We start from the raw sequence: 22365 nt of genomic DNA on the forward strand, positions 1-22365 counted from the left end.
ACATTTAATTATTCCCTGTTTTATGACTTGATAAGCTAGAATGGAAAGAGCTTTTACTGACACAAATGTGCGGTGTCATTTGGTAGAGATCTAGCAGAAGAGGCTGCCCTTAATTAATGTTTGACCAACTCAGTACCAAAGGTCTGCCTTTTCTTCCTGAGCAAGACTTTGCTGGAATAAACAACCTTGCTTCTGCCTCTGTGTATGGCTGAGAAACACCAATATGCATATTTTATATAATTATCTCCTTTATTCCTCCTAACAATCCTGCCACTTGGATATAATTGGGTCTCTTTTACAAATGAGAAAACTGAAGCTCAAAGAGGTCAAGTAACTTGCCCAGGGCTACAGAGGAGGTGGTGAAGTAAGAGTTGAACCCAAGTCTTTGTGACTCCAAAGCTCTTGCTCTTTCAACGAAGCATTATTTTGTGTAGCTTGAGGGTAAGGAGGGACCTGCTGGTTGGAAGATGAATTATGTGGCTTTATAATATCCCCTGGCATATAACATGTCTACCAGGATTTTGTCTTTCTCCTTTCAACTTCCTAAACTTAAACTGAGAAAAAGTTGCAGGACTAATAATAGTCAATATTTATATAGTGCCAAGCATTGTTCTAGGTGTTGTAGACATCATAACTTAATCCTAGAGCAACACTTTGAGGTAGGTTCTGTTATTGTCTCCATTTTACATAGGAGAAAACAGAGGGACAAAGAGGCTGAGTAACTTGCTCATGGTTACATAGCCTGTAAGTAGCAAAGCCAGAATTTGAACCCAGAAGATCTGGCTCCTGAGTGTGGACTTCTTAAACAATTATGATATTGCCCTGCAGGCTGGGATTGTTGGTCTCTAATGACGAGAATAACTAGACTTGATTCTCAAATCTGTTTTTCTGACTTCTTCCCTGTCTACTCAATAGTTATTTGACTAAAGGCATAGACTTCGGAGTCAGACCTAGGTATGAGTCACAGCTCTACCACTTAAAAGGTTTTGTGACCTTGGACAAATTGCTTAACTTCTCTGGAGCTCACTTTCTTCATCTGTAATGTGGGGACAATAAGAATACTCAACGCAAAGTGTTGCTGTGAGGATTAAATGAGATAAAGCATATTAAGATCTCAGCAGAATGCCTGGCCAATAGAAAATGGACAGTAGTTGGTACCTATTCTTATCAATATGTCATAAAGTTGACAGTAACAGGCAGGATTTGAGCACAGTTCTGCTTGACTCCAGAGCCTTAACGTTAAGTACTGTACCAGGTACCTCCCAAGCATTCTCATCACAGGGCTCACAAGCCCCTTTCCCAGGCTTCCGGGATGTTGTCAGTGGACCTCTCAATCTTCTGTCCACTCAAGCAGCTCCTCTGACCCCTCCCTCTTCCTGTTCCCACTGTGATGAGTGGTCAGTGCTGAGAAGGCAGAACCAGGCCCAGATTGAGAGTTGGAGGCCAGTGAAGGAGGGATAAGAAGGCAAAACCTGGTCCATGAAGTGTAAGTGGAGGCCACAGGAGCGGCCAAGGTCACACACCTGACCCACAGTGTTGCTGACAGATCCCAGCAGGGAATGTGCAGTCTATGGGCTAATGCCAGGTCAAAGTCAGGATTTGGTTTAGACAAATCCTCGTATATAATGATTCACTGCAGTTGGGCTTCTTTTGGAAGTCTGCCACCCCAGCCCCCAGCCCAAGGTGTCAAGCTTGCATAGATTTTGAAGGTGCAACTAATACTTCTATTTTCCATCCATTTTAATGGGTCATTGAGTCCTGTTACATTTTTAAAATAACTTTGTTTTGTGTTCTGGTCCCTGGATCTGTGACCTGAGAATGCCTGGTGGGAGTGGTGCTGCCTAGGAGACTGCAGTCGTGTAGAAGGTTCTAGATTTTTCAGGGTGGTCTGAGAAAACATAGATTAGGGAGAATCTCTGTTAAGGAAGGAAGTCAGTGTTGTTGGCATGCAAAGTGTGAGTGTGCCTCAGTCCTAAAGTTGGAGCAGGGCGGTAAATAAGAGTTTAAACAAAGAGGTAAGACATGGGAGAGACAGGAGAGTGAAGGGCCTAGAGGGTCAGGGTAAATGGTGGGGGTCTAAGGGTAGAAGGGGTGTGAGGATGCTGGAAGCTTGCCACATGGGGCTGTTTGCATTGCATGGGGTGAGCCTGGCTGCCCAATGTGGGCTTCTCAAGTGGGTCCTCCAAAGTGCTGGTTGTAGCAGAGGAAAGTGAACACCTGCCTCGTGTGTGTGTGTGTGTGTGTGTGTGTGTGTTGTGGGGAGGTATCCAAAAAGTGCAGCCAAAAGGAACACCCTGTAGGAGGGAATTTTCTTAGAAGTCCTGTGTTTTATGCTGAAGATCTGTTTTAATATAAAATTGTTTTAAATGACACCATTAAGTAAAGTGGGTGCTCCAGAAAAGTGCTCCCTACTGAAGCTATAACTTGAGTAAACTCTGTCATTGACTCTCACCCAAAACCCCCTGGCTACAGTGTGAAGAAGCACAGGCTTAGGGAATCCTTAGCAGATCCTAATTATCTGCTGTTCATTGTATATATTCGGTGTGAAGAGTGGCTTTTGAAGAATAAATTCTTCTTCAATTCCAATACCCATCCTCGCTTTCTATATCATTCTGTCTGTTTGCATCCACCTCATCTTTACATTCTTGCCTCGAGTACTCTAGTCCAAACCTTAACTTATCTTACTCAGATTATTACAATATGCACATAAAACCTTAAGAGAATAATGTGAAGCTTTGATTATTAAAACAATACATGTTTACTAAAGACAGGAAAGTTCTTTAAAATATTTTTTAAAACAATGAATTATTTTTTAAAGTATAATTTTATTGATTTTTTGTATCTCTACATGGACTCAAATTCTAATGAGACAAAAGGACACATAAATATTCTCCTTCCCAATTCTTGTTCCCGCAGCCATCCTGTTCTTTCTGGGAATCATCCGGTTTCATCAGTTTCTTGTATATTCTTTTTGGATATGTTGTTTTCATATTTAAGTAATTATGTGCTTACATTCTCCCCTGTCATTTCTTCACAAATGATCATTTAATAGACACATAGACAGACAGACGCACACTCTTCTGTACTTTTTTACTCTAATACTGTGTCTTGGAGACCATTCCAAATCAGCACATTGAGATCTCCCTCAGTGTTTTCACAGCAGTACAGTGAGCAGTAGACTTGATTGGTAGGTCTCTAGTCTCTCCCACATCCGTTACTTGTGTCGCATTAATTGTGCTGAAATACTACTCCCTTGCTCAACACCTTGATGAATCCTACCAGCGGCCCCCACCCCGCATTAGCCGTGAGGAGGTCCATGCCCATCCTCCGTCTGACAGCACTCCCATCCCAGGTCACAGCCCTGCCAGGCTTCTCACTTCTCCTTCTTGCCTTTCCACGTTTTCTGTGTTTCTCTCTGTTCTTCCCAGCCTTCCCTGCCCAAAGCGGATCTTCCTCTCAGTCCTTTGTGGCCAAGATGCTTCCTCCATGAAACCCCCAACCTTCAGAGCTAACACCACTGATGCTATTTCTTTACCTCACACACTTCATGTATTGTTGCTGTGGTATGTACAGCTCTTGTTCCACCAGACTGTAAACTCTTTGCAGGCCAGTGACCACATTTTCTGTGTCGTTTGCTACTCCTGCAGTGCTTTAAATCACATCGTTGAAAGGAAATTTTAACATTTGTAAAATTTGTAAGAATGCCAAGAAACCTGACTCTGTGCGCTGACTCACCCAGGATTGGGTAGGACAGAGCAGAGTCCTCCCTGCTGAGACCAAAGCTGAATCATCTCCCTCCTCCTTCTAGAAGAACAGGCTTGAGGCTAAGTGCTATTAATGCTCATCAGAGCCTTGATGGATATGCCTAGAAGAGCTTGAAAGGGACAGGCTGAACCTTTGCAGGAAGAACCGGAAATGCAGGGGCTGTTCATTGATTAGCTGCTTTGGGTAACGTGACAAATAGGATTTTTACATTGAGCAGTACAAGTTCTGTGTCTGGAGAGCTAATTGAAATTATTTTTCTAACTTTGGTCAATCTTATTGAAAGGATGATGTATAAATGTTAAAGAAAACTTTAATAACACGACCATTTTTACTTTTACATAATTCTTCCAGACTTTACCCTAAAAAAATATAGGATAGGGACTTCCCTAGTGGCGCAGTGGTTAAGAATTGCCTGCCAATGCAGGGGACACGGGTTCGAGCCCTGGTCCAGGAAGATCCCACACACCACGGAGCAACTAAGCCCGTGTGCCACAACTACTGAGCCTGCACTCTAGAGCCCTTGAGCCACAACTACTGAGTCCGCACGCCTAGAGCCCGTGCTCTGCAGCAAGAGAAGCCATCACAATGAGAAGCCCGCGCACCACAATGAAGAGTAGCCCCCACTCACCGCAACTAGAGAAAGCCCGCACGCAGCAACGAAGACCCAACGCAGCCAAAAATAAAATAAATTAATAAATTAATAAAAAAATATATATATAGGGTAGCTACAGTTGGAGTGAACATGTCATTTTGCAGGTAAATGGGACTCATGGTGGGAAACAAGGTGAATTCGTGTTATATGGAGGCAGCTTTCTCACCCAGACCTTATGGCCCCATCATCTTGATTTTCTCCCTCTCTTGGTTTTGGCATGACTTGGCAGAGGTCAATTTTTTTCCTTCTTCCTCTGTCCTCGGAGCTTCTTAGAAAGACAAATAAGAATCCCCACCCTGCTTTATCTTTTGTAGCTGGAATGTGACTGGAATGTGAAAGCTAGAAGAAAGTGGGTAGAACATTCACAAGAACACATTTTCTGCTGATTAACTCCTTTTATACAAGAGGCTCATCTCTGTCTCCCAAAGGAGTAGAGATAACTCAAACCTTAGATTTGTAGAGTTTTTAATCCAGTGACCTCACCCACCACACTTCTCATATCATTTACTATTTCCCAGTTATCATTCACTTATCACCTCCTACCTTTCCTGTGCCACCTACATGCACTTCCTTACGTGAATACACTCCATTCTAGCATGCTGGACTGTGAGAGGCCTCCCAGGTGTTCTTTGTCTGGATATTACTTGGTGCTATCATTACCATGTCCAGAGATGCACCAGGGAAGAGTGGTTAAAACCTTAGATGGTCTAGGTTCAAATTCTGCCCCCACCACTTATCAGCTTGGTACCCTTGTCAAACTACCTGTAAAGTAATAGCACCTACCTCATAAGCTGGGAGGAGCAATGAGTTAATATTTGTAAAGCACTAGAACAGAAACTGGATTGTAGTAAGAACACTATTATCCACATTTCTCCTACTCTTTGAAGACCAGATAAGATCCTACCTCTTACACAAAACCTTCTCTGACTAGTCTTGCCCAGCCCACAATGATTTCTTACTCTTTTGAATGTTATAACATGCAAATAGCATCTTGACACAGCTGCAGAATGGAAAGAAAGAAAGAAAGAAGAGAAATAAAGCAAGAAAGGAAAGAAAGAAAGGAAAGAAAGAAAGAAAGAAAGAAAGAAAAAGACAATATCTGAGTTCAGATCTTGACATTGTCACTGTGGGACTTTGAGAGAGTTACTTGAGTCTTAGTTTTGTCATCTGTAAAATGGATATTATAATACCATAAGAGGGTTACTGTGAGGGCTAAATAAGATAATGTTTAAGAAGTATCTCATACAGGTCTTGACTCATGGTAGACCCTCAATAAATACACATGCGCTTTTTTTTTTTTTTTTTTTTGTGGTACGCGGGCCTCTCACTGTTGTGGCTTTTCCCATTGCGGAGCACAGGCTCCAGACGCACAGCCTCAGCGGCCATGGCTCACGGGCCTAGCCGCTCCGTGGCATGTGGGATCTTCCCGGACCGGGGCACGAACCCATGTCCCCTGCATCGGCAGGCGGACTCTCAACCACTGCGCCACCAGGGAAGCCCCTCACATGCGTTTTTAAAAAATACTATTTAGAATTTTGTTTCCCAGATTGCAAAAGTAGAATTATTATAGAAAATTTAGGTAACGTAGCAGTGTGTAGAGAAGAAAATTAAAATAAGCTCATAAACTTCTTTTGGGAGACAACAATTTCCCAGGCCAGTAACTCCTACCTTGGAAACTAAAACACACGTAGGTGTATTTCCTTTGGTCTTTGTCTGTGTGTGTATGCAGACACATATTTTAAAAAGGGAAGAATCCCATTACATACCAATTTTGCTGTCTGCTTTACTTTACATAGACAATTCCCCATCTTATTTAATATTCTTCAGTCATGGTTTTCATGAGTCATATAGTATCCCATGTGCATCTACACTTAACTTATTTAACCATAACTGTATAGTTGGACATGGAGGTTTTATTTGGGTTTTAACTATTCTAAAGAATGCTGCGTTAAATATCTTTGCATATGAATCTTTGTCACTATCTTTGAATACTTTGTTACGAGAAATGCTTAAGGATAGAAATATTGGATCCAAGAAAACACATCAGAGGATCCTGGTACCTACTGCCAACTTTTGCCTCCTCCGGAGGTTGTATAAATTACATTCTTACCAACAGTGACCAAGGGTGCCCATCACATCTCACCTTTGCCAATCCTCTGTTGTGTTGTTATTTAACTTTTTGTCTGTTTTATCTATTCACTTGCAACCCGATTATAATCTCCCTGAGCAGGCCCTGTTCTGCTTCTTTATATCTGCCACAGAACTTTGCTTGGTGTCATTCATATAGTCGCCCTCATAAATATTTGCCAAATGACTGAACTTCTATTCACAACTATTCCTCTGTGGTTAAGAGCCAGAGAAGTTACCTGAACAATCACTTTCAAATTGGTCGACTTGAGAGAGAGGTTTATATACTTGCCCTTGGTCTCCCACTGAGATGAGTTGGATAGAAAAGTATTAAATCACAAGTAATTGGCTCATGGTCAGGGTCCAAGAGAGAAAATGAGGTGTTTTTCAGGGTCAGCTCTGCAGCATGTTTGAAACTGGCTTTCTGTACTGTTAATTGTTCTTCCTTCACAGCTGGGTGTGGGGAGGGGCAGGATCTGCTTTTACAACTCAGCCCTGTAGCAGAATGAGTGGAATTTTCCAGATGGTTCCTCTTGATGACTGTTGGCATAATTGCAGCTTTGCCCCTGGGAGCCATTAGGCTGTAGCTCCGAAAGCCTGAACGGCTGTTTCAGCAGGTCAGATTGTGGGATCCCTGTGTTTTTGTTGGCATGGAAAGCTGTGTAGGATTTCAAACCATAAATAGCCTTTTAATTTTCCTTGTACTAGCTCCCTACTAAGTGCTTCGAGCAATGAGGCTAAGGTGAGAAAAAGTATCTTATTGTCCACTTTCCCTCTCCTCTCCTCCCAGCGCCACCCCCACACACCCTCCCCAAATACAGTGACTCAGATGATTCCCTGGCCAGAGCATCTGAGGCCATGTTCTGGGAATAATACGCTGCTTTAGAAATTTTTAGACTCTACAAATCCACTGTGAAGATGAATGATACTTCCTCTCTCCTAGCCCCAGAACCCTCTCTCCTGGGATAGTTCTCTTTCTGTTTTCAGGTAAAGAGGCTTCGAGTGTGAAAGCTTGCTATGGATTTGGGGACATCTGAGCCTATAATATCCCTGTGTTACACTTTCACCTGCCCATTTGCAAACTGAACACCAATTTCATAACACCCAGTAAACACAGTTGCCCCAGGACGCAGGTGGTGTAAACTAAAAGGGTACATTTGGACTGATACAAGTTTGTCTTACTGGGATGGGCCAGTTTGCTTCTCTATTCCCTGTAGCTGTCAGAGGTTATCTTTTAGAGTCTCGTTTCCTTAGAGCAATAATCTCTTTAACCTACAGGTTGGAAGAGTTCTCTTATTTTTTTTAAATTAATTTTTATTGGAGTATAGTCACTTTACAATGTTGTGTTAGTTTCTGCTGTACAGCAAAGTAAATCAGCTATATGTATACATATATCCCCTTTTTTGGATTTCCTGCCCATTTAAGTCACCACAGAGCACTGAGTAGAGTTCCCTGTGCTATACAGTAGGTTCTCATGAGTCATCTATTTTATACATAGTAGTGTATATATGTCAATTCCAATCTCCCAATTCGTCCCACTCCCCCTTCCCCCCTTGGTATCCATACATTTGTTCTCTATGTCTGTGTCTCTATTTTTGCTTTGCAAATAAGTTCATCTGTATCATTTTTCTAGATTCCACATATTAGCAATATTATATGATATTTGTTTTTCTCTTTCTGACTTACTTCATTCTGTATGACAGTCTCTAGGTCCATCGGAAGATTTCTCTTAGAATTAAGAATTGTCACTGTGGCAGATATGGTGGACCAGCATGCCAACTCCTAGTGTGTAGAGGTTGGAAAATGTAAAACTATTTGCCAGACTCCCTTGCAGTTCAGGTTTTGATGTGATTGAGTTTCTGGTAATGAGATGCACTTCTTTGATACTTGGATGTGGGAGCCAACTCATGTGTGGAAAGAGGCAGGGTAATGGGTACCCATATTTGGTAGTGTGGACTGTGCCATGGGTTGTGTGGTTCTGGAGCTGCTAGCTTTAGCAACGGCTTCCCAGTTCAGCAGGCAGCTTCCTGAGCCAACAGTTTCCTTGGGTGCCCAGTTCTATGGCACAGATTTGGGAATCATTCCTCAAGTCAGTTCTTTAGCTAGCCAACTCCGCTCCTCCATTTAATATCTTGTAGTAAATCCCTCTTTGTAAGCCTGCTGACTGATATAACTCTATAGCTGCAAAGCTATCTGTTAACTATAGCTAACAAGATAAGTTGTCTTACCTTGTTCATTTGTTGGCTGAGACAAAATAAAATGGTAGGAATTTTATCTTGGGCCTTGATTTTATTACAGATATCCTTTCCCCAAAGATAGTTTTGGACTATCCTGTTCCCTTTTGCATGTTTTTCCTTGTGATGGTGGATGACCTTATATTGTTTTGGTTTTTTGTTGCTGTAGCGGGCCCCTCACTGTTGTGGCCTCTCCCTTTGTGGAGCACAGACTCCGGATGCGCAGGCTCATTGGCCATGGCTCACGGGCCCAGCCACTCCGTGGCATGTGGGATCTTCCCGGACCGGGGCACGAACCAGTGTCCCCTGCATTGGCAGGCGGACTCCCAACCACTGCGCCACCAGGGAAGCCCGGATGACCTTATATTGAACTTTCCCCCAGAGTTATATTGATGTTTCCATCTTCATTGACCTATTTAATTGGGACAATTTCATGTGCCAATTAATACCTCATCTCTCCATAAAAATATAGAATACTGTATTATTAATAAGCATAGCTATTTAATAATAGCTATGGAATGCATATCTGCTGAAGCTTGTAACAGACACAGAAAGGGCTGGGAGAAACATTCTGCTGTTTATCAAGACATAAGTACTGGCATTTCATTTTCAACAAAAAAAGCACTACCCCATTATATTATAAATCATGGCTAGCCTATTTCCTGACATCTTAGTACAATCATGGCATCTCATGACAGCTCAAAAAATGTTAATGTTATATTGTTAGAGGCATCACACTAGACTCTAATTTTGATTAGTTGTCTTATGGAACTATTTTTACCCTAGTTTGCTGAAACTTTGTTATGAAAAATGGACTCAGACATTTCAGGCATACAAAGTGCTAGCTGGAAAGGCACTGCTTTAACTGGGCAGGACTATGCTCAGGAATTATAAAGGTGGAATATACCCTGAAGTGCCTTCTTTTAATCCTTGGAGTTGTTGTCCTTCAGCTAGGAACAGCTACAGGGCAGATCAATTTGAGAAGTTAGACTTCAAGCCTGAGTGGAGAGTGTTTTCCCATTTTGCAGGTTCTGTGGAAAGAGCTCTGCCTTGCGCTAGATGCTTAAGGGCATGTGGGCTCTTTGTGAATGAAGCAGGGAACAAACATTTCTGAAGAAGAACAAACATCCTGTCTCAAATTCAGAACTAAAAAAGGAATTTGTTTATTGAGGGCAAGGGGATGCAAGCAATATAAAAATCAAAAGCTTATCTGGCTTTAACTGACTTTTCTTTCTCTGCTTCTCAAGGTGGAGCTGGATTTTATTTGTACATTTTCTAAGGGTCCCAATCTGCTCAGGAAATCCTTATACAGGGGTAGCTGTGGGGCAGATTCCTTAAGTGACCCTTTATGAGAATTCTTATCAGGGTGGGAGTAATTGTTCAATGCTGCCTACTTCTTTCCCTTCTGCTTCATGTGTACTACAAAATAGTCATTGCATGCGATGGTGAGCCCAGCGATTAGTGAAAAGAAGCTCTGGAAGCCCACTTTGCCGTCTCGGCACTGGTCCAGGTCCTTCATTATCTTGTCCACAGCCAGAGGGTCTTTTTGATTCTGAAAAAAAAAGGACAGAGGCAAGAAATATGAGTCAATGGTTGCAATGACGAGCTTCTTTGATTTGTACTGCTGACAGCTATATATATCATCTCCTAATTATTTCAATTCTTGCTTTAGGTCATAGTGATCTTTGGAGGTCATCTAAATGTATTTTTCTGCTTTGAGGGAGCATTTCAGTAAATTCATATTTATTTCAAGCTAGGAAAGAGGTTTCCATGGCACTCTTGTATATAACTCAGGGACTAGAAACAGCCTATTTCTAGAAAGAGGAGATTCAGTGCCAGAGAAGGGAGACTCACGGCTCTGAACTCTCAATCCACTTAGAAACCAGCATGGCCTTCTGACATGCTTTACTTACAGTCCAACTGTTACCACAATTTTCAGAATCACAAAATTCTGTCTGAGAACCACCCTAAATTCCCCTATTTTTTAGTTTAAACTTATATTCTCTTGACAAACTTTCATTCCTGATATAATGGTCAAGTCCTTAAAGAAGGAAACTCCTATGAAAGACCTCATGCGATTATTTAGGGAGTAAATTTCAGATCATTGTCCTATGGATTTTATTTTATTTTATTTATTTATTTATTTTTGCGGTACGTGGGCCTCTCACTGTTGTGGCCTCTCCCGCTGCGGAGCACAGGCTCCGGACGCGCAGGCTCAGTGGCCATGGCTCACGGGCCCAGCCGCTCCGCGGCATGTGGGATCTTCCTGAACCGGGGCACGAACCTGTGTCCCCTGCATCGGCAGGTGGGCTCTCAACCACTGCGCCACAAGGGAAGCCCCATGTCCTATGGATTTTAAAGAGGTGTTAATGATGCCCTGGGGTTTGTTAGGTTTAAAGAGTTCAGGCAGATGTTCCTCATTTCTTGGCACAGCTGAGGCCAGTCTAGGGTGGCTTCATATCATATTAGCCAGGTGACCTTCAGTAAGTCACACAGCTTGGTGGGCCTTCATGTAACAACTAAGAATTGAGGTTGGACTAGAGTGTTTCTAAGATTGCTTCTGTTCTTAATAAGTTGGTCAATCTATGCCATCCTATACTCTTTGCTGGATGTACTCTTTGTTTTACACTGGATGTACTTCAAAAGCAGTATGTGTGATGGAGTTATAAAACTCCCCATGATTCTCAGTGCCTAGCATGAATACATGGAACTAAGATGAGCACGTTAAGATCCCCTTTGTTTTTTCTTTTACTCTGTTTTCAAGGTGATTGGCTTGATCATTCCTTTTTGTAGTGATGATGCTTAGAAGTGGGAAAGTGTGGTTTCTCCTGTAGGGTCCATGCCATCAACCAGAGGGAAATATGGCCCTTTACAGGTGTTAAAGGACTCGGGTAAAATATTTATGAATTTCATTGATTGTATAAATGAGTGAGGGAACTGATACTCAGTGTCTCAAGTGTGCTGGATTTTTATAAACTGCACTCAGAAATCCCTTAAGGGCCTCCCTGGTGGCGCAGTGGTTAAGAGTCCGCCTGCCGATGCAGGGGATACGGGTTCGTGCCCCGGTCTGGGAGGATCCCATATGCCGCGGAGCGGCTGGGTCCGTGAGCCATGGCCGCTGGGCCTGCGCATCCGGAGCCTGTGCTCCGCAACGGGAGAGGCCACAACAGTGAGAGGCCCGCATACCGCAAAAAGAAAAAAAAAAAAAAAAAAAAGAAATCCCTTAAGGTAAAGCAGCAGCATTTCCTACACGCCCTAAGCAATCATCTATAACCTGTCTATGCAGCTACCTCTGCTTTGGGTGGGTTTCAGTTAATTCTGGCCTTAACCCCAGCTTCCTGGCTGTGGTCAGAAGGAGTGAAATTTGGATGACGTAAGGGGTCAAGTTTAGAAACAAAACGATCTGTGAATGCAGCGAGTGTGGGTGTGCTTGGAATTATGACCCCATGCTTAGAATAAATTATACTGCCACGTTCAGTACTCGGTACTGAACACTTTATGTTTACCAAGCCACAAAGCCTTTAGGGAGGAAGGATCTTCGTCTCATGTGATATCATCCTGGCTTCTAACTTATGCAACAACACAATTAATAAGTGTTCAGAAGTAGACCGAGAACGCTTTTGTTTGTGTGATGGGCAGGTTTACAATGAGCACATTTTGTCCTCGAATTTTATGCTTGCCTGGAAGGATCACAGAAAGTGAAAGTGGTCTTGGAGATAATCATGTCCAGCCTCTCATTTTCCAGAGGCAGGAACTGAGGCACAGGAAGCTGAAGCAACCTTCCCAGTTAGGGTCCTGGTCTGGGGCTCTATCCCAGAACTGTATAAAAGCAGAACAACAGTATCCTCTAACTCATTCTGGGATAGAATTGTGGTAACTGCAGCTCTGAGATACTAGTTAAGCTATTTATATCTGCTTATTTGACTGGTATTGACAACATGTAAGTCATCATGTACTACAAAACCCTATGTTTAATGAGTCAGGAGTCAGGGGCTTGATTAATGCTGTTTACCAGGCAGATGACAAGAGGCAGAACCCTGTCTTTTACCATCTCCTCCCTTCGCCCTTTAGAGGCTAATGCACACCAAACACAGTACTGATCCCTTCAAATGACTCTGGCTGTGGCAGGGGGAGAAGGGCCTGCATTTCAATCTAATATTTTGTTAGGCAATGTTTCACCTTCAGTGAAACGCAACAACCATCTCTTGAGGGCCTATGATGTAAAAGGGCAACTGTGCCTTGTTGCCTAATGTCCTGAGTGATGTATCTGAGCTCATGGCAGATCCTCTTCTGGTCTTCACGGACCCCTCGATCTGTCAAAGGTGAGGCATAAACTCAAACTGCGCTCCTGTGTTCTCATTGCATTTTCAATGTGAAAAGCAGTTATTTCTGGAGTGCCGCTTGGCTCTCATTCAGCAGATGCTTGACACCATTGCTTTAGAGCAGTGTTGGAAAAAAATTTTAAAGCCTTTATCTAAAGGGATTTAATTTAAGAAGGGAGATTCAAGTTGCTCAAAGTGGATGTGACCAGGATGTGGTACCTCCAGTGCCAGGTTTATGGGCCTGAGGGCAACAAGGCAACCTGGTTGATTACTCTGGTGAAAGGTCCTCTTTCCTACAACTCTGTCTCAATGGACACGGATGACTTCTAACACCTCGCATTATGGTGATTTGTGTGTAGTGTCATTTCACTTCCAAACTGTAAGCTCCTTGAGGGCAGGGGCTGTGTCTTCTTTACCTTCTGTTTCCTCCCCTAGTATCTTACAAACAGTAGGCATTCAATAATGTTTAATAAGTAAATGAATGAAAACACCTTTCTAGTAGTGACTTCCACAGGGAAGGGCTGGAAAGAGGAAGGGAAAGGAACTAGGGCCCAGAAGCATTGATTTTTACATCTGGTTCTGGTTCTTTCTGAGCCTTTCAACACTTACTTCCAAAAATCCAGGAAACTCCTTTTCCATGAGTACTCTCAGGTCCTCCTTTGTTAAGTAGCCTTTATCCCCAGCAAATTTGTGAAATGTGAACATCATGGTTTCCATGGCATGTTCCATTTGAGAGGGCATTTTGGTGAGGTCTGTTGGAACCTATTAAAGGATGTAAAGAAACAATTTACGTTAACTTTTAAGCGACATGAATTACCAGTCTTTTGAGAATGATTGGAAGAGGGTGATTAGCTCATTCATTCAATCCTTTTCAGCTGTAAAATTCAATGACTATAAGAACCAGTTCACTCAGGTTTTATGCCTCCTGCTGATGAAAATAGGCAGTTCAGGTATTGGTGCTCTGAATAAGGGATTTATCTAGTTGCCCGCTAATTTTGCATAAATCACCAAATGAAGAGTAAAAACACTAATTATTTGGAAAAGCAAGATCAGTGCCCCTCCTTTTAACTGACAAAGCACCTACTGAAAGAACAGACGTTTCTCTGTTTCTCTTAGTGCTGGTAAATGGGACTCTTCGATATGGATATGGCTGAATACCAACAACCCACACAATCAAGCCTGGTTAATATAAAAACTTCAACTCTCCAAGCTTAACTAGGTAACCTTGTTCAGTCATTCTAGGGTTTAGAAATCTGCTTAAAAATGAATTTTGTCTCCTGAGCATGTACTGGCCTCACCGCGTGGCTTGTGGGATCTTAGTTCCCCGACCAGAACTGAACACAGGCCACTGCAGTAAAAGTGCTGAGGCCTAACCACTGGACCGCCAGGGAATTCCATTTATTTATTTATTTATTTATTTTTGCGGTACACGGGCCTCTCACTGCTGTTGCCTCTCCCATTGCGGAGCACAGGCTCCAGACGCGCAGGCTCAGCGGCCATGGCTCACGGGCCCAGCTGCTCCGTGGCATGTGGGATCCTCCCAGACCGGGGCACGAACCCGCGTCCCCTGCATGGGCAGGCGGACTCTCAACCACTGCGCCACCAGGGAAGCCCCCTCCATGTATTCTTTACTAAAGTTCTGAACTTGTTATTGATTGTAACAAAGACATTTGCATCTCTGGTAGTAACATGCAGTTGCCCTACCCAAATAAAAGCTACCCAAAGCCCATTATCTACTTCCTTGAGAAGGAACAAGTAATAGTATATCCTAATTCCTTTGGGGATCTGATATATTTTTGGCAGCACTAGACAAAAGAGCTACTCTCACAGTCTGAGGTGCAGTGGGAAAGGAAGAGCTTTTCATTGTGAATAGTTTAAAACAAAGGTAAGGGACGTCCCTGGTGGTGCAGTGGTTAAGAATCCGCCTACCAATGCAGGGGACACGGGTTCGAACCCTGGTCTGGGAAGATCCCACATGCCGTGGAGCAACTAAACCCGTTTGCCACAACTACTGAGCCTGCGTGCCACAACTACTGAAGCCCACACACCTAGAGCCCATGCTCCGCAACAAGAGAAGCCACCGCAATGGGAAGCCCGTGCACTGCAATGAAGAGTAGCCCCGCTCACTGCAACTAAAGAAAGCCCACCCGCATCAACGAAGACCCAACACAGCCAATAAATAAATAAATTAATTAATTTAATTTTAAAAAAAAGAAAGGAAAGGATGTGTCAGATCATTATATTCAGGTATAATAATCTGGGGGCATATGTCTCATCAAGACCCAATGCCTGGTACTTAAAAGGAGCCCAATGAATTTTGCTTAACTGGAAGGCATGCTTTAGCCAGAATGGAGTAGCTTTGGCTAACACCATCTAAAATCACTATTGGATAGGAAACAGGTGAATTTGAATTGAGACTGTAATATACCACTCAAAAAAAAAAAAAAAAAAAAACCACAAAAAACCATCAAGAATAAGTTTAGAACAGAGATTGAAGAAGAGGCTGGTAACTTCCCCTGAAGAGTCTCAACAGGAACTGGAGACATGCTTTCAGTCTGGTTCCTTCCGCTGACATATGCGTACTCAACACAGATCTGTAAATGCTGTCTGTTACAGAGAAGGTGGAGTTGGTGAACATGAGGATTGAAAAATTACACTTTAAGAGTCAAAAGTTCTACCCCTTAATCTCCAGAAAAGTACAGGAATCAGTATGCCAAAGAATGCTATACTCTAGAGAATGCTATAAACCAGAATCTGGCATGATTCATCTGGAAAGCAGTTCTCTTGGAGAGAGCAGCCAATTCAAGGTCCACTGTGGGATGAATTCCAGGGGAACCACACCTTTTCCCCTCTCTTCTGACACAGCCAGGATCTGGCTTCAGATGGCAGTGGGCTTAGAGGGAGTCAGCCTTGCCTGGATTGGCTCTGGAAGTCCAGCAACATAAGAGAAGTGAACTGAATGAGTCACCTATGGGAGAAGGCTGTGGCATCCCACACCAGTTCTGAAATATCTCAGGAAAGGAGTCAGCCACCACAGAGGTTTAAAAATACCCGTGCCCAAGCTCAAGTGGCAGGGCACTTCACAACAAATGCCCAAAGATCCCAGAAACTGGAACTGGCTGTGGGACACCTAGTTCACATTCTTCACAGGGCAGAGCAGAAGGAAAATGCACTGCAAAGCCAGAGAAGTAAGAAAGGGAATACAGCAGGGTAAGGACCCCTAAAATAGGAAACAGGCTAATTTAGGAACCTCTAAGAAATACAACTTGTAAGCTGAGGAAGTCCTGGCCACCCCTGAATACCTTCTTCAAGAGAGTGAGGCCAGTCTTCCTCTAGTGAGCACTCAGGTCACTCCAAACCCAGCCCGGGATTGTCTATGCTCATTCTGAAGTGCCAGAGCTTTCCTGTCCCACTGGATCTCCCTCTGCTGTTTACTCAGCACATGGGCCGTGGACACAGCAGTCAGCACAGACTCCCTGTTTGTTCTGCAATAAGAATGTAGATCAAGGGCTACTCAGGAGATCTAAGGTTGTGAAAGTGAAAACAGCTTTGAAAACCAGAGATGACCACCCTCTCTCATCAGTAACCAGGGCCCCTGAGGGCACTGACCTGGGCTACGAGCAAGTTATTCCGTTTTGAAGGTGAAGCCAGTACACTGGTTTTAAAGTAAGATGAAGGAAAAGGGGAAGATGTGATTAATACTGTTCTTTTGGCTAGTGGATGAATCGAACAGCTCTTCCAGAGTGCAGCAGTTGACCTACTGAGTCAGCCTGCCCGGCCCTCCCATTTTGGGCGGGGCTTGCCCAGCCTGGGCTGACGGAAGCACTGACCATTGGTTGCTAAAGCAGCAAGCAGTTCAGGGACTTGAATTCGCCGTTTCCTCCGCCCCAGAAGAGTCCCACCCCGGGACTCTATAGCTTCTGGCTCGGAAACACTTCCAATGGATAGCCTTGGGCCTGGGGTTGAGAGGCTGCAGCGTCCCCTCTGTTCCCCAGACAGCCTACTCCGGCACCTGAAACACTCCATCCATTTAATCATTTGCCCGTCTCTCTATCTTAGATTTAAGTTCCTCTAGGTTAAGAACTGTGAATTATTCAGTTCTATCCACGAACAACTAAATAGTGGTTTAGTGTTTGCTAGTGAGTGAATGAATCAATCAAATAATTCCCTTGGCCAGAGCTGAGGTGCAGGTGTGACTACCGGGTCTGGGCTGAAACCCTTGAGGCTGGGAGCTTTGCGGGAGGAGGTGAGGGCTGGGAAGGGCCGGGAAAGGGGCGGCCTATGAATGAACCGCAGAGTACATTCCATAGGAGAGTACATTCCATAGCAGAGTACATTCCATAGCGGAGGAGAAAACGGTGTATCCTGCTAAACAGGTCTGGTCACCCAACACGACTTGACTTTTCTTTCTCTTCTCACTCTTACGGTTTTCTTGAGTTTTGGTTTATCCCACTTTACTGCTCTCTCACTGTGAGCTCCACAGGCTCTAACTACTTCATCATTCACTCACCTTTTATTGAATCATTTTATTCTGATGTCTGTGTATGTCCTACACAGGTCTGAAGAGTGGAAGCTCACGTGTCTTTCTCTGTGTAGTTTTCTCTTCCGAAAAGAATTCTGAGCTTTACAAATTTAGTTACAGTGGTGGGAATTCAATTTTCCATTTTTTCTGTTCCTTCACCAAACACCTACTTTGCATGACCCTGTCACGGTGTTAGGCACACGTGGGTGTGCTCTCCACCACCTCTGTCCCCTGATGCTTGCCTCTGGGGAGTTCACCAGCTAAGGTCATACTATTTAAAAATATGGCCTGAATTCTAGTTAACTGTGTTTGTTTCTTTCCACACTAAACTGTGGGCTCCAGTAGCAGGGTCCCAGAAGCTAGCGCCCTGTCCTCAGAGCCTGCTCAATGAATCAGTAAGAAGGAAATTGACAATAATGTACATTTTGATCCTTCTGGGAGTAGCAGGGAAGTAGGAGGCCTCCTTAGAAAAGTGTCTGCTTCTAAGCAATACCAAATGTTTGCTCTGGACTCATGCCCAGATCCAGGTCATAATTTCAAAAAGGAGACTTCCAAAGAGCAAGAAGTCTGATCTACTTTGCTCTTTCGTGTCTTGTCCATACCCTACTTTTCTTACAGCCCACCCAGAAAACAATTGGCAGAATGTCAGTAAAAACAAACATCTGTTATCTAAAATGTGTTTTAGGTTTCCTTCCTTTTGCTTTGAGGAATTTAAAAAGAAAAAAATTGGGGGTGGGGTGGGGGGTGGGATGGGGAATTGAACCCAGAAGGTATTCTTGATTTGATCCCTAAAGGGAATTCAGAAGAAGTGAGTGGAGGCAATGAATCTGATCCAGGCTGTCTCTCTCACCTTTCACCAAACGTAAAACTTTCCCACTAAAAAAAGTGAGCAGCAAAAGAAAAGCTCCAGATGCAATCCAATAGGAGAACTCTGAAGCCGTCTCTACCCTAAAAGAGTACATCCAGTTTTTCTTGAAGAGTTGTCAGGCATCACCAGAACTGGCAAACAATAGCCACTGTGACAACTGCTATTAAACCCACTGAAGGGCTAGGAAGTGCTGAGAATTGTTAAAAATAAGCAAATTCATTATTTTTGCTTTTGATGTGAAATTCCTAAATTGTTGAGTCCCGGGAAAATGAGAAGCTTAAGAAAGATCCTAATAAAAAGATCAGTCTAGCTTTCCCAGCACTCTGAGTGCTAATCTGCACATTATAACTCTGAAAGGATTCCATTGTTTCCCTCAACTTTAAAAGACTGGACTGGATCAAGGCCATACCAAGTGGGTAGGCTCTAAAAGATTCACATTTTTGGAGCTGTCCATGGAAAGCAAGGAGGCACTCAGTCTCAGCTCCACCCAGCACAAGGCCTGACCTCACTGGAGTGGCTGCTGGAGAGGCTGGACAGGGGCCAGACATGGGAGGAAAAGGGGCCATCTGATGTTGTATGCAGGAAAAGCCAGGGAAGACCATCACCTAGAAGTCAGGGTGCTATGCTCAGTAGACCCTCAGGAAAATTTGAAGAACCAAAATAAGAATCTCCAAATGGTGTATCAAGGACCACAGTGAAGAAAGTAGCTTCTGGCTGTCAAGGAAGGAATACATCATTTGGAAGAGATGATTAAATAGAAACTGGAGAGGAATCTGTGGGGGCAGGGCTGATGAAGAAATTCCAAATGAGTTATATGAACTCATTCCTGCCCTAATGCCTGTCATTACCTTTTGCAATTTGCTGAATCACGTTGGAGGCAAAGATCATTGACAGGGTGTTGAGACCGGCCTCACCTGAGGTGCAGGATATGAAAATCCACTGCTTTAGGTTGAAACTCAGGCTGCAGGGGAAAAAGCATCTGCAGCAACTGCAAACCTCTTAACGGGAAGAGCTACCTCCTAAATAAAGCTGGGGCAGCCTGCCAGCAGGCATACAGGCCGATAACCTAGCAGCAGTTCTGCCATGGCCCTACCAGTCTAACTGCTGTCTTCACACACAGTTCAGTCAAGAAACCGCTCCTTCAGATTGCGGGCCAAGTCCTGGTGTGACTCACTTCCTCTTGGAAAATGCCCTCTAAGATGGCACAGTTCCCCTTTTCCTTCAGGGAGTGTTCTGTCTGAACCATCTGCAGAATCAATCTGCAACCATCCGGGCCACACCCACATGGCCTCACAACTGAGTCACAGGCCTCCACTAGGAGAATCCGGGAGCCCTTTGTGCTAACCACGCCCTGCAGAAAGCTCCCAGCGAAGGGGGTGGGCTTAACGTATTCCAGAGTCTGGCCCGGGGCTCGGCTGCGCCTGGTACGAGGCTAGCTGCTCTGCTTTCCCCACCACCCCGGCCCAACAAGGCAGATTCCGGGTTTCAGTTAGGTGGAGTCCGGCCGAGGCTAGAGAGTGGTATCCAGGCCTGGGGGAAGCGCCCGTCCTCTGGCCAGGCTCAAATTGTGACCAGGTACCAACAGCTCATTGCACTGGGCCAGATTAGTCTGGGTTAGAAGATCCTTCGTTAAGCCTGCTCTTCCTCTATCTCTGTATAGTTCCACTTGTTTAAGACAGCAAGAAGGGATCCCTTTCAGTACAAAAATCACTCACACAGGTTTCACATAGGCTTCCCTCCCCCTCTTACCCCCACCCCTCAGCAAAACTGCGTTATAAAACTGCGTTATAAAGAAAATAGACCTTCCTCCCTTGGTCGGCAGTAAGAACCTTCCCGTCTAGCAGACAAACAACAGGAAGCCCAACCTGAAGCATCGGGGAGAGGGGCTGACGGGTGTCCTTTGGGTAGGGAAACCGTCAGCCCTCCCCGAGCCTGCACGGGCCGTCCAGCTAGGAGGTGGCTACGAACATCTGGACAGAGGTCAGCCTGCAGCCGGAGCACACAAAGAAATACGCCGGCCAGGACAGGGGGCCAGAAGCGGGGGTTCGGGTAACTAGGGCGACTAGTCGAAAAGTAGGAAAGTGGGTGTAAAAAAAGACAAACCGAAAGGTAGGAGAGAGCAGACCCCAGGGCACCAACACGGAGGTACAGTAGTGAAGGACAAGGGCTCGCCCCCCCCCGCGAGGATCTGGGGGCTCGCGCCTGGGCGGGTCAGGGGCGCTGCTCTCCAAGCCAGGGTGTGGCCCAGATACCTCCCCATCTCCAGCTGATCCTCGACCAAGCCCCCCGGCGCCCGGGACACCCGGCGAAGCCAGCCGGGCGAGCCAGAGCCGCCGATGCAGGGGTTTCCACGGGCGCGGGGTCTGGGGCTGGGGACCTCCTGGGACCGGCGGGCGGAACTCACCGTGGCAGGAGGGGCGGGGACGCTCGGCTGGCGGGGTCGCTCGGCTAGCGGGGACGCGCGGCCAGTGAGCAGAGCGCCGCGGGCTGGGCGCCTTAGTAAGTGGGGGCGGGGAGCGGGGGAGGCAGGAGGAGCCTGGGCCAGTGTCAGGGCCTCCGCTCACCCCACCCCTTCTCCTCCCTCCTCTTCCTGCCCCCGCACTCAACACTCACACCCCGGGCGCAGCGCACACACCCTTCTTTCGCTGTGCGGAGGAGCCTCGCTCCAGGGCTCCCCACCGCCCCCAGTGAGAGCAATACTGTAAACTTCTCTTCCTACTCAAATGCTCTGGAATATTTTAGGACATTCCCACCCTCGGCCATGCCCTTCCTCTCGGGTTTGGTTTTAGAGAGCGAGTGAGTGTGCAAATCCAAGAATCCAGCCATGCTGCGGGTGGGGCGCGCTGGCCCAGAACGAGATTGTAAGCGCTTGTCCGTAACCTACAGGTCTAGGAATTATTTTCTAGATGATATTACAGGGAGGGGCTCGTGGAGTCCTAACGACCGCGAGGGCGTCAGACTTGGTTGGTTTCAGATAAGGCCCTAGGAGGTCAGTTGGGAGGGTCTCCAAGGCCTGGAACCCCTGTCCACGGGCAGCTCTCAGAGAAGCCGAGTTCCCTGCCGGCGCCTGCTCGCGGAGTGGAGGCGAGTGGTTGCCGTTTGGTGGCTAGTCAGATCGAGGGCGTTACAAACCCTTTGTTGAACTGGAGATTTACCCCTCTTAGTGTGAATGGCTTCCGTCATAGTTGATATTGTTAAAACCTGTTTCAGGGTCTCCTTTTTTTGTCCTGAAATTGGCCTGTTTGGTCCTCAAATTCTTTAGAAGAAATTTAGAGAAAACCTAAGTGTTTCCTAGCTGACGCTATTCCCCCCGCCATTTAAAAAAATATTTATTTATTTGGTTGCGCCAGGTATTAGTTGCAGCAGGAGGGCTCCTTAGTTGTGGCATGCAAACTGTTAGTTGTGGCATGCAAACTGTTAGTTGCGGCGTGCATGTGGGATCTAGTTCCGTGATCAGGAATCCAACCTGGCTCCCTGTACTGGGAGCACGAAGACTTATCCACTGCACCACCAGGAAAGTCCCCCCCACTTTTTATTTTAATTGTGGTTTAGGGTTAAATGCAAACTACTAGCAGCTGTTGTTGGAAAAGGGCCCAGTCCCAAGTCTTGGGTTTTCCTTTGTTCCCAGGGGAGGTCCTGGGAGGAGTGAGTGATCCCAAAGGAATGAGCAGACTTGGGGAATCCTCCAAGTGCCTCCAAGTGACTAATCTTGGCAACTTGGATTTCAGCTCTCACTCTGCTGGGTTCCTGCAACATTGGTGCTGAATGTTCAGTGGGGCACTCCTGCAAAAAACATAGGCTTCCTAAGTTCTTCCTAGGCCCTAGGTTACAGTCAAGAATGGAGAAAATTCTAGATCTCTTTAGTTCCAGGAAAT

General features: G+C 45.1%; 1 protein-coding gene across 1 annotated transcript; it reads right to left on the bottom strand.

The window, feature by feature from the left end:
• Positions 1 to 9917: 9917 nt before the first annotated feature.
• Positions 9918 to 21002, bottom strand: S100A10 (S100 calcium binding protein A10). Its single transcript, XM_060090552.1, has 3 exons — positions 20895 to 21002; positions 13710 to 13862; positions 9918 to 10330 (listed from the first exon to the last, which is right to left on the bottom strand). Exons 2-3 carry the CDS (start codon positions 13839 to 13841, stop codon positions 10169 to 10171), a joined length of 294 nt encoding a protein of 97 aa, XP_059946535.1. The 5' UTR covers positions 13842 to 13862; positions 20895 to 21002; the 3' UTR covers positions 9918 to 10168.
• Between the last annotated feature and the right edge of the window lie 1363 nt (positions 21003 to 22365).

This window comes from Mesoplodon densirostris, chromosome 2, assembly GCF_025265405.1.
Source record: "Mesoplodon densirostris isolate mMesDen1 chromosome 2, mMesDen1 primary haplotype, whole genome shotgun sequence".
In the NCBI taxonomy this organism is placed as follows: domain Eukaryota; kingdom Metazoa; phylum Chordata; class Mammalia; order Artiodactyla; family Ziphiidae; genus Mesoplodon; species Mesoplodon densirostris.